Source organism: Frankliniella occidentalis, unplaced genomic scaffold, assembly GCF_000697945.3.
Source record: "Frankliniella occidentalis isolate FOCC.00 unplaced genomic scaffold, Focc_3.1 Scaffold169, whole genome shotgun sequence".
Classification (NCBI taxonomy): Eukaryota; Metazoa; Arthropoda; class Insecta; order Thysanoptera; family Thripidae; genus Frankliniella; species Frankliniella occidentalis.
The window spans coordinates 248,923-264,933 of record NW_026267295.1 but is presented as its reverse complement, the minus strand read 5'-3'; the positions used below and the strand labels follow the sequence as shown (position 1 = coordinate 264,933).

The window sequence follows — 16,011 nt, the reverse complement described above, 5'->3', positions numbered from 1 at the left end:
GCGTATTTTTAAAAAATGATTCTTGTTAATATTAATGGTTTAAGTAACCCAATAACATTTGAGCACATTTTTTTTTTCTTCAAATCAATTTACATTGTTGATTGATCTCACTTTTCCGAAGGAAAATTGAAATACCTTGACACAAAACTTTACATTTCCTGAGGTCGCATACGGTTGTGCGGGCAAGGGCGAGTTTGCCAACCGTCAAGGAGCCCCGGGCGAGTAGGCAAACCGACCACGAGCCTGCATGCGGTACAGTAGTACAACCGCCGGCGCGAACCACCATCCGCGAGGACGGAAGGGAAGGACCAGGAGGGACGAATAGAGAGTGGAAGGAGGTAGGGTGGTAGGGAGAGGGGGAAAGAGGGGGAGGGAGAGAGTGGGTGAGGCGGGGCAGCCTCCTTGGTGGCCCTGCGTTGCCAGCGCTGGCCGCCTCTCGAGCTGGCCTCGCCCCGCACCATGCGCTCCCGTCAAGAAGGTAAAGTACGTAATGTTTGTCGATAGTGTAGCGATAACGGTTACTCCTTTGGGTTCAACGTCTTCGATCTCGATTTAATACAAACCCTCTCTACAAATATAAAATAAAAATCGATGTTGAGGATCCATTTTTTGTCGGGCGCGATGGGGTGCTGTCGTCCAGGGAGGTCGGTGCTGGCCGCGCTGGCGCTCCCGCCTTCTCGTGCAGCTGTCCCCATGGCTGGCCCACCTGGTCCTGTTTGCCGCGACTGCGGCCGAGGCCGACAGCACAACCACGGGTAGGGGGGCCTAACTCTCGCCTCGCTCTGCGTAGAGTTTGAGCGTCATCTGTAATGTTAATGTTCATACCCCAGTTGCCATCGGGATGAGAATTGTCAACGGTGACGATGTAGACATCGTGGATTATCCCTATCAAGTAAGTTCCGTCTTCGTGAAGGAGCCCCGTGCAACCTTCCCTCTATGCCGACACTGCTACTGCGCGGGACCAAGTCGCTCACGACTACCGTTGATAGGTGTCCATCGAGAAGTCTGGTCGCCACAGCTGCGGTGGGGCCATCATCTCCAAGAACTGGGTCATCTCGGCAAGGCACTGCTTCCCGGGCAGGTGGGTGGCCTACCCTGCGCACGCAGGACAGCGCGACGGTGGCGGGCCGAGCGGCCCTGCAATCGCGTTGCTACCTTATTCATCTCTGCCCGGGGAAGCGCACTCCGGTCCGGTCTGGAGGACGGCGATGGCGAGTTTCTCCACAGAGCACTATGCGTTTTTGTGCTTCGCTTGCAGCAACTCCGAGAAGGCCATGGACTTTCGCGTGCGCGCCGGCTCCACGCTGCGGCAGTTCGGGGGAAGCTTGCACCCCGTGGACCGTATCCTGGTGCACCCCGGGCCGGCAGGCTACGACTACGACATCAGCGTGCTACACGTGACCAAACCGTTTGAGTTCAGCCAGACGGTGCAGCAGGGAGAGCTGCCTCCTCAGGTGGACGGCCCCGTGCCCGCGAGGCGCCGAGTCCAGGTGACCGGCTACGGCGCCCTGCAGGAGGTGGGTCCAAACCAGGAGCTCGCTCGCTTCGTGCTCATTACGTGAGGGAGGTGGGGGTCATGCCGCCGCATTTTCCCAACTGATTGTGGATTGGGCTGCGAATGGCCAAGGGATCGTCCAGAAAGTTCGTCCGTTTTTCACGGATTCATTTGGCTAAATACGAGAGCTCGGTGCCGCCTGTGAGACTCGGGGTAGGCCACCCCGCAGTACGTGCATGCAATGCGGACAATATGTTGCCTACCTACCAGGCGTTATTAGAGGCAATGCAGAGCCTGAACTTGGCAGGTTCATAACGCCGACTTATGGGTGTAAAAGTACTCTCTGGACCATCCCCTACCCAGCAGACGACTCATTAAGATTGGAAATATTGGATTTGCTGGACTGTGTATGTTATTAAAAGTTTAGTATGGTGTGTTCTGATACCTAGCACTCGAGACTATCCAAACGTCTACTGAAAGCCGACCTAACAACGTGGGATCGGAAGAACTGCAGTGATTTATACGAAGAAAAGGCGAAACAAAAAATCACAGACCGTATGATTTGCGCCGGAAATCCCCTTCAAGATGCATGCCAGGTAACGGATTCCTTCCCAGCCGGAAATTCGTCGGCGTTGATGAATGTCTACGTTGAATCAACCTTGATCTGACCATTGGTCCAAAATTCAACGTAACATCAACTTCGTCGTCGATTCAACGTTTAGTCGACGTTCAATTTCTGGCTGGGCTTATTCTTTCGTACTTACCAAGTTGCATTGAAGCTAGGAGATACTGCGGACAGCCCCCACGCCTGTATATAAATTTACGCTATAGCATCCGGAGAGTACTTGCTCATTCTCTCAAGGCGGGTTTCGATCCCCGTTCTACCTAGGTAGAACCATGGTAGAAATAGATGCAAGAGGTGCACTATCCTCCTATTTTATTGTGTATGCTCCGCCGCCCAGCAAAGGTCTCTGTGCGCGTGGGGTAGCATCGCCTCGTCGTATGGTCACGGACTAATAGGCCTATCTTTTACTCCGCCGTGTGGTCGCATGACCTTACCTGACCGTCACTTAATTTGAGTCAAAGTGATGTGGTGGCTTAAAAATTGTCAAAAGGCGCACTTCTGCTCCAGAAAGACGTTTCCTTCACGACATTGTCTCGCGGGCCTCAGTAACATCAGCATGACGTGTTCTTTTTATTACGTGTAGTGCTTCTACATTACTCAAATTTAGTGATAAGTTGTTATTTAAGTTTTCAAAGCACTATTTTCCTTTTCTTTCCCCAGGGAGACAGTGGAGGACCACTTAGTACGGGCCCTAGGAAGTTGGTGGGTGTGGTTTCCTTCGGAATGGGCTGCGGAAAACCCGGATTTCCAGGAGTGTACACAAATCTTGCTCATAAAGATATCCGTTCTTTTATCAAAGATAACACAGGAATTTAGATAGATCTTATCTTTATTTGTAATACAGATTAATGTATAAAAGTTGAGCAAAACTACTGATGGGGAGGAATACAAAGTAACTTTTCAAAGCAGAAAAATATTGACACATGATATAAGTAGTACATCATTACAATAAAATCTCTGGTATAATTGTAAACAACAAAAATTATCATGACAAATATACCTTTCCCATGTTTTAATGCTAATGGTTACTGGGCTTTAATTTTAAGTAGACTAAAAAAATAGTAAGGTTCTAGAGTAAGTGGAAGCACACATATTGGTCAATGGTTAGAGAGAAAAAAATCCAAAGAACATTAATAAGTCAAATAAAATAAAATAATCTTAATCTAAAGCTTTATCACAAATGTTATGGTGCACAACCACAATAAGAATAACAGTCTGTCAAACATAACACAAACATGCAGCATAATAGCATGCACTGAACAATCGAAATATGAAATTGCAGTCAAATCAAATTTGCAACTGACATAATTTAACTTGCATTTTTTGAAATGTGTAAAGAATACAAATTAAATATTTGAATAGATAACATTACCATAAGGTAAGAACATGCAATAAAATGTGTCTCAGCCCAAATTTAGATTACTGCTCTGTCAAAATTATTTTTACATCTATAAACCTGTATGTAAAATACAGGCAAGATAAGAAATACATTTTTGTTGTCACAGTCCATTACCATACCTATGCAAACATTACTTCGCTGTGTAAACAGTCTAAAATCTCTCAGGCAATACAGTACTACATCTCACATTTGTCCATCCTATTCATTTTTTTCAAAGAATCTAATCTAATCTAAAACATTTTAATTTTAGTCATCTCAGTGACTTACTAAATGAGTTAATAATCCTGCAATCCTGTAAAGTCATTAAATTCATTGGTATGAAGAAGTCAAACAACCTCAATAGTGTATTGTACCCACTTTACGGTCTTTTGACTAATATAATGAGAACTGCTGCACCAATAACTGTACTCAAATAATTAAGACAGATATGTCATTTGACTACATTGGAAATATTTCAGATTGTAACAAAAATGTTCCTCTTGAATAGGTAGAAAGCAATAATTATCCAGAGAGTTGTTCCCCATAGATTCATTCCAAGATACTCTCCATGAGTTCCCCAGTAAGGTTTCCAACTCCATGGAAACATATTTCTTGTGATTTCATGTCCAACAAATAGAACTATTGAATTCATACCTATAACACAGAAATACCAGAATAAATTAGTACAATCAAGCACACAAAATATCTAGAACAGTACACTCAAATTTGTCTCAAATTAGAAAAACTTACCTGCATAGTTAAATGGAGCACCAGACCACCAGTTGCGAACATCGATCAAGAAATACAAGGCAGCAAAAACCAAATAGGCTGATCCTCCAGTTACCAACACAAAAGAGAGAGAAAACAGATTTTTGTTGATTGGAATATGGCCGGTTTCTTTTGAGAAACCACAGAGCATTAATCCAGTCATTACCTTAAAAGCAAAGCCAGTCCATTAATTGATTACTGTACCATAAAAAGATTAAGAAAACCAAATCAGATAAAAACCGATTAAAAAAAAAAAAACAAGGAGGTAGGAGAAACTCACAGCAACAACTCCCCAAAATAACCAACGAGCAATACGGCGTTTGGAGTAATCATAACACAGCATAATTCTGCTTGCATGAACACCAAGATGAACTAAAAATGCAGCTGTCAATGTTCCAAGTAATCCTAAAAACAAAATTTGGTGTAATTCATATCTCAATAAAATTAGAAGTTTTATAAATATGCGGGTAGATACTGAAACTCTGTTATATTGCAGTAAAACATACCCTCTGGGTCATATGGTTGGGTGGACTGATATAGTTTCTTGCAAGTGGGATTCTGATACATGTGATTAGGGTGCAAGATCATTCTGTCAAGATAACCTGAAGCACCTCCAGTGCAATTTTCAAATTTACCAAATTTGTGCAGTCCACCTGGACCGACATACCCAGGCCCACAGTTTGGAACATCTACTAAAAATGTAATAAGCATCCATGTTCCAGCAAAGGCCAGAGCACACACCCATTGTGCCCAGCCATCCCAAAAGTCTGAGAGAAGCCCATACTGAAACAAGAGGATTCAATCATATCACAGGTAATGTCTGACAACAGTTACAAAGCCACATTGAAATTAATTTTGCAGAAACCTACTTGAGATGGGCCTTGCAAGTTCATAAAAATGGTTTCAACTGATGAAATAATGAAAAAACTTGCTCCAAGTCTTTGTAGAACTCCTCCAAAACGAAAATTTGACAAGTCGTTGTGGAGATGGCCAAAAGAATTTAGTAGGAGCCCAAGCAGAACAAGCATTACTGATCTACGTAAAGCAGTAATCCAGACCGAGAAACGAGAACGATCACTTCGGAGTTGAGATCTCAACGACAACACAAGGGACATTCCCATAACCCACAAAAACCTGAAAATTGAAAACTTGTCATTATCTAAAATTGAACACTGTTATAGAGTAAGCCAGAAATAATGTATTGTTTTACCATGGAAATATAACATCGGCAATATTCATGCCATTCCAGGGTGTATGGCGAAAGAATCTATATTGACCTCCACCATAGTTCACAAATATCATCATAGCAATGCAAATACTGTAAAGTAAAACATCAAAACAATAAATAAAAGCAACTGTTTTTATTTTAAAATATTGAGGAAAGATTGTAAGTCTACTAACCCACGAAAGGTATCCAAGGATTTAACACGTGAGTTTATTTGCCTCCTTGTACTCCCCAAGCGAGACATAGCTGGAGAAATTTCCCGAGTCTGTGGTGATCCCAGATCCTGTAATTAAAGACTTAAGAAGAGCTGCATTTGTTTGGAAAGACTAATGAACAAAAAGGATAGTTATAAATGTCCATATTTTTTAATATTAACCCAATGAATAATTTATTGACACCAGAGGATATAAAGTCTCACCCTATTCTGAGATGCTTTCACAGCATTCAGACGAAATCTCGCAGTGGAGCTCTTACAAGATAGTCTTGGAGAGTTTGTGGTTACCCTCTGCATTAAAGCTCACTAAATTTACTATCAGAAAGTGTCTGACCAAACTATTTCTTGACCCAATAACTAAAACAAGTACTCACATTTTCAAGTTCAGAGAAGGTGACATTTAGTAACCATACCCTAGCTGACCACTCTTGCCGGTAAACACATCTTGCAACTGACCAAAGAACGGCACCAATTCCATAGACAAGGAATGCCACAACAAAAGCTACAGAGAACAACAATTGCATTACAAGAACCAGGAAAACAAGTAACCATGAAAAGATGAAACTAACTACAATGAATCTTTTATTAGTATGATTTATTTAACCACAATTCACTTTTTCTACTTACGCAAATGAGGATGAGTAGAGGGGTTACTGATTTTCTTGACACTAGAACAGCTACTGGCTTCTGATATATTCCATCCATAAGTAGCATGTTCATCAAAAGAAACCGTAGTGCTACAAGAATTGCAGGATAGTATAGTAGAGTACCCATGCAAATTGTACCTTATATTAGACAAAGCTGGATGATTCTTACTTGCAGTATTTATGACCCAGCTCATTTGTGTAATAAAAGTAGCTTGAAAGAGCTGAATTCATGAGTAGCGCAGCAGTTCCATTTGGAGGGATAGTGGTCCAATGTGTGGCATTACACTGGAGGGCAAAAAAAAGCAACAGTCATCACACTACTACGTTGTTGACCATATTTTAAAGTCTATTAAAAACATCAGAACAACAGAACTCACTAGATAACAATCAATGTACTGGTGCCACAGATCAATTTGATGAGGAATAGTAGAATAAACTTCAAGACATGATTGATCAAGTTGAAGGGTTTTAGGGCATGGTTGCCCCAACAGAATTGTGTCCACCATGACAGTAGTTAATGGTTCTAAAAAGGAAATAGTGGGATATGTTACAGCCCAGATCATTAGGACAACAACAATAACTATGAGCTATGAGTGATAACACAGAGCAAAAAGTTTTAAAAAATGAAAAAAATACAACTAGACAGCTACAGATTATATCAAATGGGAACACATCAGTGTGAGTTTTCCAGGAAAATTTGAGGTAAGACGTCGGAAAACATTGAAATGTATAAAAAAAACAATGATCTAAAGATCTAAACACAGCAGACCGCGGACCGAAATAGTGCATCCGGAGCATCCCCCTGCGAGTCACGTAAACAATGCATACCAGCTCTACGATGAAATCTGACAACAGGTACGAATCAGAAAAACAAATTTCCAGGAAAATCGCTACGTTGACACTCCATAATTTGACTTTCCGGTACAGTAAGACAAACAACGTTCTTTACCAGCCTGTCGTCCCCGAAGCACCGGGGATTTTAGTTGCGTGCAAATAGCCGTGGTCGTAGGTAGCAGCAGACTCCAACTGCAATGTTGATATGAATGGAAAAGACATTTTGAACTTCTGCTCCTGCTCTCGTCTGCTTCATGTCAACAAAAGCATACTTGTAGTTGGTTTACTTTCTATGCTGCGTTAAGATTTCACAATTTCAGCGTTAAAGCAGCCAAGGGGGATAATTATCGAGCAAAACACGTATAGTGCAATGGTAAATAGAGCTTGCTCAAGATCTTGCATGTAGCGACTTCATCCTATATGTTTGTGCCTCAGCAAAGGTCATTGCCTTTACCCATACCATACTCTTTGTTTGTTTGTTCAGGAAATAATTACGTGACGAATTTTCCTGGTTTTATTCCGCCTGGAATATCTGCCAGCTTCGCAAAAAAATGGTTTGTCAAATTCTCTTCTTATATTATGCTGTTTGCACAGGCTTTAAACATAAGTACAATGTGTGGTTATCAATTTTCACTTGTGGTAACTGTTTATTATTTTACTTTGTTCTCACTAGACTTTGTCGATGTTTGTTCATGCACTTTGTACTCTTCATCAAACTAAGCTAATGATCTCTTCTTTGCCTCTGCTTTGTAAAACATTAAGACTGTCAGATGAGAGCACTGAGGCTTTTGGCTTCTTTTTCTTTTCTTTCAAATTAAACATTACAAAATTTGTTTACTTCATTTCAGGAGGAAGACACATTTACCAATCTGCAGTATGCAGATAGTTTACTTCCAACCTGTGTTCATCAAAATCTGTGCCATTTGTGGAGGTCTGCCACTCTCTGCGATGTTCTTCTCACTGCTGAGGGAAAGCAAATTGCTGCTCACAAAATCGTTCTTGCGGCAGCATCACCTTATTTTCGGTAAAATATGCTTTGGATATGATATTCCTGTTAGAGTGCTCAAAATTATTACACTTTTTAATCTTTTAGTGCTATGTTTACCTGCAAACTACGTGAGGCCTCAGAAAATAAAGTTGAAATGCGTGAAATTTCATTTGATCTGCTCCAGGAGGTTGTGAATTTTATTTATACAACTGAGCTGAAGGTATACTTAAGTATAAAGTGTTTTATTTTGATGCAGTTGTGGGTTTGGGTCTGCCATGTTTTTTTTGTTTTTTTTGTTTTTTTTTTCATTTAACTAAATGAGATTACTTTTGTTGCAGGTTACTGATGATAATGTTTATGATCTAATGTCAATAGCTGATATATTACAACTGTCATCTATTCGCACAGCATGTACTTCATTCCTCTTGAGCTCTCTTACTCCATTTAACTGCTTATCAGTTTTAACAGCTGCAAGCCTTCACAGTGGTTACAATGATCTGGCTAATGCAGCTATTCGCTTTACTCGCAAACATCTCTGTGAGGTTGCAACCAATGAAGAATATTTTCTTGCTCCCGTAGATGTGCTTTTAAAAGTTTTTCAGGGTCGAATTCTGAATATTCCAGATGAAGGATTTCTTCTTAAGGTGATGCTAAGATAAATGAAAAACTCTCCCTTTTTTTATGCAGTATTATTACGAAACCACTAAACTGTATTGTTCTTGTACAGATAATAATTGCTTGGGTTAAGCACGATCCTTGCCATAGACTAAAGGATTTAGACAAACTCTCATCAGCAATACACCTTATACAAGTGCCTATGGACACTCTTGTGCAATCAAAGCAAGATCCTGTTGTTCAGAACTCTACCCTTCAATTGCAAATCAAACATACAATCAACACAATTCTTGAAGAGAGGTATGATTCAGACGTACGAACATTATGGGCTACTGGCTACAAAGAGAAGGCCAGGCGTATGTTACGATTTTGTGATGATCAAGAGGTATTCCATCTGTGTTAATATGAACTGATTGAAAGAAATCCATTGATTATAATCTATTTCACTAACTTCATTACTTATATAATTGTTTTTCCATAACTTTTAAGGTGATTTTGGCTCTTGGGGGAGAATCGAATGGCATGGCTCTTGGTAGTGTGGAATGCCTCACATTAGGCTATGATAATTGGAAGTGTGTGATTCCAACAGCTGTTCAAAATGCTGGAGGAGTTTGTGAGGATACTAAAGTCATTCCCACCATGAAAGGACCTCGTAGTTTTTTTGGTGTGTGTTATTCCGACGACAAAGTTTTTGTAGCAGGTATGTATAATGTTTATTATAATTGTTTCTAACTTTAAATATTGCACTGTATCAAATATTTTTGTGTCTTCATTTGAAGGTGGTTCTACTCCCTCAACTCCAATAGCAAGTGTGGAAGTATTTCATGTGAATAAGAATGAATGGACATCTCTTCCAGCGCTTCCATTAGCTTTGACAGGTGTGAGGATGGCTTTCTTGCACGGACAGCTATTTGTCACTGGAGGGCAGAGTGAAGAAGGAGCGGAGAATAGGTCATGGGTGAGAGTCCAGTAATACACTTAGCACCCATATATTAAGCTTGATTAATGAATAATATGCGTGCTAATTTTATGTTTCATGTTTTTCTATAGTGCTTGGATGAAAAATGTTCCAATTGGAAACCATCTGTTCCTATGCGGACATCTCGTGCTTTTCATGGCCTTGTTACTGTTGGTGGAGCACTGTATGCTGTTGGAGGTAAAACAGGTAAAGATTTAATTTTAATTCTAATTGCTATAATCCATTGGCTCATACCATTGTGAAATAATTTCAAACAAAAATTCTATCTCTTTGCAGGGGATGGCACAGTTTTGAACTCTGTTGAACGTTACGATCCAAATGAAAATCGGTGGTTTAGAATTGCCTCATTAAATGAAACAAGGTATGACTTTGGATGTGTTGCCATTGACCAGTTTATATATGTTGCTGGTGGTATTGGTGGGCAACAGCATTGGTTAAGATCTGTAGAGAGGTAAAATAAAATATATCTTTGAAACTCTTAATACCTATTTTATCTGTTTTCATAATGTTTGTTAATGCATCTCTTTCTGTGTAGGTATGATACCCTGACTAACCAGTGGTGTTTTGTTTCTCCAATGTCAATTGCAAGAGCTAGCTTCGGCATCTCTGTGTCAGATAATCGTATCTACTGTGTGGGGGGCTACAATGGAGTGCACTACACAAATACAGTTGAAAAATTCAACCCTCGTACTAATAGGTAATGAAAACTTTCTGTAGTTATTTCTGTAATTATTTTGTTGCGTTTTTTTTAAGCATTTTTTCATACAGGTGGCATTGTGTGCAAGCTATGCAATGTCGTCGATATGGAGTTGGAGCTGCCACATTAAGAGTTCCAGTCATAGCGAGGGAGGAACCATGATATCAACTGCCTCGGACAAGGGATCACTTATCGTTAGCCCTTGCTCGGAGACCAGTGACTTACTTAAGATCGACATAGTTCTAGAAAAAATTCTCAACCATATAGTACTAATAATATTTGTAGTAATGACATCAATATCTAGGAAGATGTCTGCCAGACCATGTTTTGTGTATCAGACTTTGCAATCCGTCATGCTGCGTTGCACTTCCTTACTCGAATCAGACACACAGGAACAGTATTTTTTTTTTGTAAAGAGTTCTGCAAGAAAATGTCATACTCACAGTGAAGTTTATTTAGCATCAGACAAGGAAAATATATGTAAGGTAATTCGGAAAGATTTACTTCACTCTTTCTACTTACGCAGGATGAAAGATGTTTGTGAGTAACTGACTGCTTGTTGCACAAATTTATGAATTATGTTTTATGAATTATGTTTAGTGCCCTTAGTCTTAACACTATCATATCGTAACTGTTTTGAATGTAGCACATCTACTCAGTTCATATAGATTAAAATCATATTATGTATGATGAGACATACTACACACTCTTTAATCAAATGTTGGATTTAGATTTTAGAACCTTTGTAGTTCATTGTCTTATGTGTTCATATTCTAAATCTAGATCTTATTTGGGTGATCTCATCTCTAGACTCTTGTTGTATGCTTGTGCATCTTTGTAACATAGCCTCATTTGGCCAATTTCTTTAACAACTGTACCAAAACAGGGTATTAGTTTTGTAAGGACTAAACTAAGTTTGTCTGGAACAATATCAAACTTCAACTTTTTATTAAGATATTCTCACCACACTGTTGTGTACTAAACTAATGTACTAATGTGCCACTTGTTCTCAAGAACAAAAACGTGTCTGTGATTTTTATTTACGGATTTGTCCATTTCAAAAGCAACATTAGATAATTTTTTATTATGAATAATTTTATCTTTATTGTATAATTATTGTACAAAATGTTGAAGATAATTTACAGCTAATAGTCATGTTTGCCAAAAAAAAAAAAATTACCTGCAGTACATTTATCTGTTTATGTGTATGAAATATACAATATTTAAAGTTGATCAGAGCAGATGAGTTTTCTACAAATATGACTGAACTGAAAAATTTGACTAAGTTTTCCAGAAAAACACAACTTGCCTAGTTTTACACTCTTTAATTCACAAATTGGAATGAGACATCCATATTGAGATGCTTTCATAAAGTTGGAGGAACTTTCTAATTGAAGCAACATAAATCAGTAACAGGTATGCTGCTTGTCTGCAGAGAAGGAACTTGAATTAATGATGTTACAAAATAAAAAGTGTGCTGTAGCACCATTAAATTGGTACTTTGGTATCTTATTTGAATCAATCTAAATAACACAGACTTCAATTACTCAGTAATTTCAACATTAGTATTATTTTTTTTGAACACGAACTGATTACTTCAGTTGTAAGTTGTATAGTAACACTAATGGCATCTATCTACGTACTTGTAAAAGAACACCAGAAAACTTTAAAAATACAATAAATAAGTATTCTCATTCATTCCTCCATTCATACTTTATTCATTCATTCACAATATTTACAACACCTTATGAAATTTGTACATAAAACTTGACCTCTCATTCATACCAGCACTCACACCACAAATTTTACACATGACAATTACTCATATCTACAGTTTCCATAGATTCTCTTTACAAACCACATTATTAATTTCATTTTTCTAATCTTAAATTATTAAGATTCGCGTGTTTATTTTCTGTTGTTGAAATTTTTTCATTGTCAAAGGGAAAATAGTACGTATATAGAAAGTTGTTGTTCATCACAGCCAGGCAACTGGCCTCTGTCGGCCTTCCGTCTCTGGCACTATGGTCACACACATGCCCGGCTGCAGCCCCTCCGGGCCCTGGACTAGGGGCAGTTCTTGGAGCGCTGCTGGAAGCGCCGCATCCTGACGTGCCACTCCTCCCGCCACTCGATGACGACGGACCGGCGGCCGGCGGTGAGGCCGGGCCGGATCGATCCCGACGCCATGTCTTCCTCCTGGCCGAGGATCAGGTACGACCTGCAATCAAACAACAGATACCGTTGGTCCAGTTTTGCACGAGCCACCCGAGCCACCCCGACGACCCTGCGGTGCGCCCCGCTCACCTGCCCGTGTGGATGCGGGGGCAGTTGCAGTTGAGGTCGCTCACGCGGACCCACAGCGACAGTGAGCCCCTCCTCAGGCGGGACTCCCTCGACTTCTTGAACACGCTGTGCACCGCGAGGGTGTACTGCACCCAGTCGCCCGACACCGCCTCGCGCCCGACCACCTCGCCCATGAGCGCTGCAACAAACAACACACCAGTTAGGCCCTCCTCCCTTCGTCCTGCTGAGCTTGCATGGGGCACGGGGACTCACCGTAGTCACGCTTGCAGTACTTGCTGAGGTTCAGGCGTTTGCTGCTCGCCGTGCACTTCCCGCAGCGGTCTGCAACAGGAAACGGAAACGCACAACACTCTCCGTTAGCCAATGTACAAGATACGCGCCTCAAATGTTAACCCAAATCAGGTTCCCACCACCACTCCGCCGCCCAAGCGAAGCCTCTCAGCCTCGCCCCGTGAACAAGATGCAACTCGCAAAAGGGCCCCCCAGCCAAGCCCTGGAGGCGCCTGCGGTGCACTGCGCGCACGCCGCACAGGTGTAGGGTGTGTAGTAGGACTGTCTCGATTGTCTCCCGACCAAAGCCAGGCCGGGCGAGCCGCGGCGCAGCCCTGCTTGGTATTTGAATTGAATCAGACCCGGCTTGATTTGCGCTGCACGCTCTATGCGAATGTGCGAGCCATGCCATGCCACGACGCGCCCCGCTGCGCCCCGCGCTACCCCGCGACCGGGCCAGGGGCCAGGACATCAAAAAGGTGGATCCTGCAGGCAGCACCAGGGGCTTGGGCCGGGCCAGGCAAGGGAAGCCAGCGCAGCGCCACGCCGCGTCGCAACCATGTCGCAGGGCAGAAGGAGGAGCAGAGTCACGATCCTCGAATATATAGGGAACGCCACTCGGGGACACATCACGCACACACACACACACACACACACACACACACACACGGGCCGGGCAAAGCGCGCGGGAGCAGGGAAACGAGAAAGAAGTTTATCTCAGCCCATTATTTCCGACTTTGCGGCCGAACCCCTCTCCTGTTCGGTTTGCTCATAAACTCTGCGGGGGAGGGAAGGAGGGCAAATAATAACGACTAGAGGAGGACACTGTGTATTGACCCACTTCCTGTCCCTGCCGCTACCGGGAGGGTCGGGGAGGAGGGAGGGGGGGGAGGGGGTTGCGACGCGTCGCGCTGCATTTTAATCAGATTGGATGATGGGTTAATGAGAAATGGATCTGTGATTAACTCTGAGGCCGCAGGGGCCCGCAGGGGAGTGCAGAATAATTGGGGCATCATCACTTTCGCCGGAGTAGTAAAGTCCCATGGAGAACGGAGTGCAGACACTGCAAAAAGTGTACGAAGGAAACGGAAGCTTTGTAAATTACAAAGCAATGCTTTGTGACCTACGAATACATGCGCAGTCATCACGAAAAAATGCTTGGTATGTACGAAGATATGTTCGAATTTTTTTAAAGCTAGCTTACTTGGTGCCAGGATCTTTAGTTTTCTAAGCAGTGCGAAGCAATGTTTTCTCATTGGAAATCGTAGAGTCTGTAGCATTGTCATCGTCTTTCCACACCCGCGAATATACAAACATCAGGCCTTTAGGGAAAAGGGGTCCGAGGATCAGGCTGATAGGTATAGAGAGAGATAAAAGATAGTGACAATGAGAGCCTAAATAGCTGGCACATTGTGACCCAGATCCATGCATTGGTGCGCACTATAGAGGCCAGAGGACAGACGACCCCATCCTCTCCTCGACTTTACCGAACTCGTTAATTTTTTCCTGGCATAATTGCTGCTTTCATAATAAAAGGCCTCTTCTCGCTGAGCCAAAAGTTTAATCTGTCTGCCGATATCTCCTCGAAACCAATTTAAAAAAATGAAACCGCAGCGCTTTCTCGTCGCCAGTTGGTTGTACGTTAAACACTCTCAAGTTTTTATTCACCCCTTTCCGCAACGCGAAAAAAACGAATGACGGAAAACTCACCCTTTCCGGCGGAGGAAAAAATATCCCAAGAGAAATTGCCATTTCGATGGACAAATCGTTCGAAATTTGTTCGCTAGCAAACCGGATTCGGTGTGACGTCCTGCGACATCCTGTGACAGGCCACCCTACCCTGCCCCGCCCCGACAGACCCCTGCCATCCCCCGGGCAAGGGATCATAATCAGAACCGGAAAAGTTGAAAGAAGAGCCATTTGCCGGAAATGAGGGCCGCGAGGGCCCATGTCTAGTTCCGCGAGCCGGAGGGGCCTTCCGGGCATGCCTGCCTCCAGCGGGGCACATCCCCAGTCTCAAATCGAGCTAAACACGACGCTTGGTCTGGGCCGGTGGTTTGTCATCCTCAGTGGCGACCCGGAGGCAAACGCCTGGAGAGGCCTGGAGCGATCTGGAAGGGTCTGGAGCGACGTCGAGATCTGGAGGTGCCGCTGTCTCCTCCCCCGCTTTGCCGATGGACATCCTCTTGCCCCCCCCCCTCCCCCCCGGAGTAAGTCCCATCCTCGGCCACATCACACCCCCCCTAGAGCGTGAGACACATCCGCTGAGCAGACCTGCCATTCCCACCCTGATGGGCCGTCTCGCTCTCGCTTGCTCTGGTGGGCGCGGTGGGCCTTGTTAGCGCGCGACGGTCGGGGGAGGGGAGGAGAGGGGCGCTGCGTGGTGTGGTAGGCCGCAGGGGCCCCTCTAAGGCCATGTCCGTTTGGAAACTTTTCCCGTCCGGTGACTGCGCTGGCGGGAGGCGACACACTCGCCCCAACGACCTGGACTTGAAGGTGCTTGAGGGCGGAGGAATGGGAGCAAAGTGACTGCGGGGCGGGCCTGCCTACCCTTGGCACCGGCACCGCACAGCACAGCACCGCGGCACGGCACGGCACGGGCCCCGACACACGCATTCTGAACGATGCTGGAAATAGTAAAAGTTGTCCGGGCGGGGATAGGCGGGGATAGGCCAGCGGGGCACCGGGTGGGCCGGAGAGGGGCACACCGGGGCACAGGTACAGCAATAATGGCCACGAGATGGGCCTTCCTGCCACCCGCGCGCACATAGCCCGGCGCAGCCCTCCGGAGGGGTCGGCGGCGCGTGTTTTTAAAACGGCAAAAACTTGTTACGCGCTGTTTGGGGGGAAAAATGAAGATGTTTCCAAACACAATTTGAGCCGGAGAAACAAAATAATCGCTGAGCGAAGCTCAGTCCAAGTCGATGAGGGGTCAGGCGATGTGTCCGTCGTGAGTCTGTCACGTCTGT

At 43.5% G+C, this 16,011-nt stretch overlaps 4 protein-coding genes across 5 annotated transcripts in view; 2 read left to right on the top strand and 2 right to left on the bottom strand.

The window, feature by feature from the left end:
• Positions 1 to 372: 372 nt before the first annotated feature.
• Positions 373 to 3,288, top strand: LOC113206204 (trypsin-1-like). 2 transcript variants are annotated; one of them, XM_026422215.2, is made up of 7 exons: positions 373 to 478; positions 600 to 755; positions 831 to 892; positions 990 to 1,081; positions 1,259 to 1,517; positions 1,945 to 2,091; positions 2,781 to 3,288. In XM_026422215.2, the coding sequence occupies exons 1-7, from the start codon at positions 460 to 462 to the stop codon at positions 2,934 to 2,936; spliced, it is 891 nt and encodes a 296-aa protein (XP_026278000.1). In that variant the 5' UTR covers positions 373 to 459; the 3' UTR covers positions 2,937 to 3,288. The 2 variants fall into 2 exon arrangements, with proteins under 2 accessions (XP_026278000.1, XP_026278077.1); XM_026422292.2 differs by having other exon boundaries at positions 378 to 483; positions 641 to 755.
• LOC113205877 (heparan-alpha-glucosaminide N-acetyltransferase-like) lies at positions 2,932 to 7,443 on the bottom strand. The gene is made up of 13 exons (XM_026421778.2): positions 7,302 to 7,443; positions 6,730 to 6,875; positions 6,522 to 6,637; positions 6,333 to 6,442; positions 6,080 to 6,207; positions 5,910 to 5,996; positions 5,668 to 5,774; positions 5,477 to 5,584; positions 5,136 to 5,400; positions 4,773 to 5,049; positions 4,547 to 4,671; positions 4,249 to 4,432; positions 2,932 to 4,152 (listed from the first exon to the last, which is right to left on the bottom strand). Exons 2-13 carry the CDS (start codon positions 6,856 to 6,858, stop codon positions 3,974 to 3,976), a joined length of 1,815 nt encoding a protein of 604 aa, XP_026277563.1. The 5' UTR covers positions 6,859 to 6,875; positions 7,302 to 7,443; the 3' UTR covers positions 2,932 to 3,973.
• LOC113206050 (kelch-like protein 20) lies at positions 7,412 to 11,703 on the top strand. Its single transcript, XM_026421978.2, has 12 exons — positions 7,412 to 7,559; positions 7,671 to 7,740; positions 8,035 to 8,210; positions 8,280 to 8,394; positions 8,513 to 8,818; positions 8,902 to 9,174; positions 9,279 to 9,489; positions 9,569 to 9,747; positions 9,840 to 9,954; positions 10,045 to 10,219; positions 10,304 to 10,465; positions 10,537 to 11,703. The coding sequence occupies exons 2-12, from the start codon at positions 7,738 to 7,740 to the stop codon at positions 10,625 to 10,627; spliced, it is 1,806 nt and encodes a 601-aa protein (XP_026277763.1). The 5' UTR covers positions 7,412 to 7,559; positions 7,671 to 7,737; the 3' UTR covers positions 10,628 to 11,703.
• Positions 11,704 to 11,774: 71 nt separating this feature from the next.
• The window catches only part of LOC113205788 (netrin-3-like), a 94,938-nt gene continuing 90,701 nt past the window's right edge, over positions 11,775 to 16,011 (bottom strand). Inside the window, exons 6-8 of the mRNA XM_026421578.2 lie at positions 13,025 to 13,093; positions 12,773 to 12,950; positions 11,775 to 12,686 (exon numbers count right to left, since the gene is read on the bottom strand). Coding sequence (XP_026277363.1) covers positions 12,533 to 12,686; positions 12,773 to 12,950; positions 13,025 to 13,093 — 401 coding nt within the window. The 3' untranslated portion in view covers positions 11,775 to 12,532. The remainder of the gene's footprint in view (positions 12,687 to 12,772; positions 12,951 to 13,024; positions 13,094 to 16,011) is intronic.

Bases quoted from the DNA above. Each gene is read 5' to 3' on its own strand.
- LOC113205877 (XM_026421778.2), bottom strand. From the start codon at position 6,858: ATGGTGGACACAATTCTGTTGGGGCAACCATGCCCTAAAACCCTTCAA. The intron at 6,208-6,332 runs GTAAGTAGAAAA...TGTTCTCTGTAG, and splicing joins CTCTACTCATCCTCATTTGC to CTTTTGTTGTGGCATTCCTT. The intron at 5,401-5,476 runs GTAAAACAATAC...TTCAATTTTCAG, and splicing joins GCCGATGTTATATTTCCATG to GTTTTTGTGGGTTATGGGAA.
- LOC113206204 (XM_026422215.2), top strand. The intron at 893-989 runs GTAAGTTCCGTC...TACCGTTGATAG, and splicing joins TCGTGGATTATCCCTATCAA to GTGTCCATCGAGAAGTCTGG. The intron at 2,092-2,780 runs GTAACGGATTCC...TTCTTTCCCCAG, and splicing joins CCCTTCAAGATGCATGCCAG to GGAGACAGTGGAGGACCACT.
- LOC113206050 (XM_026421978.2), top strand. The intron at 9,490-9,568 runs GTATGTATAATG...CTTCATTTGAAG, and splicing joins CGACAAAGTTTTTGTAGCAG to GTGGTTCTACTCCCTCAACT. The intron at 9,955-10,044 runs GTAAAGATTTAA...ATCTCTTTGCAG, and splicing joins TGCTGTTGGAGGTAAAACAG to GGGATGGCACAGTTTTGAAC.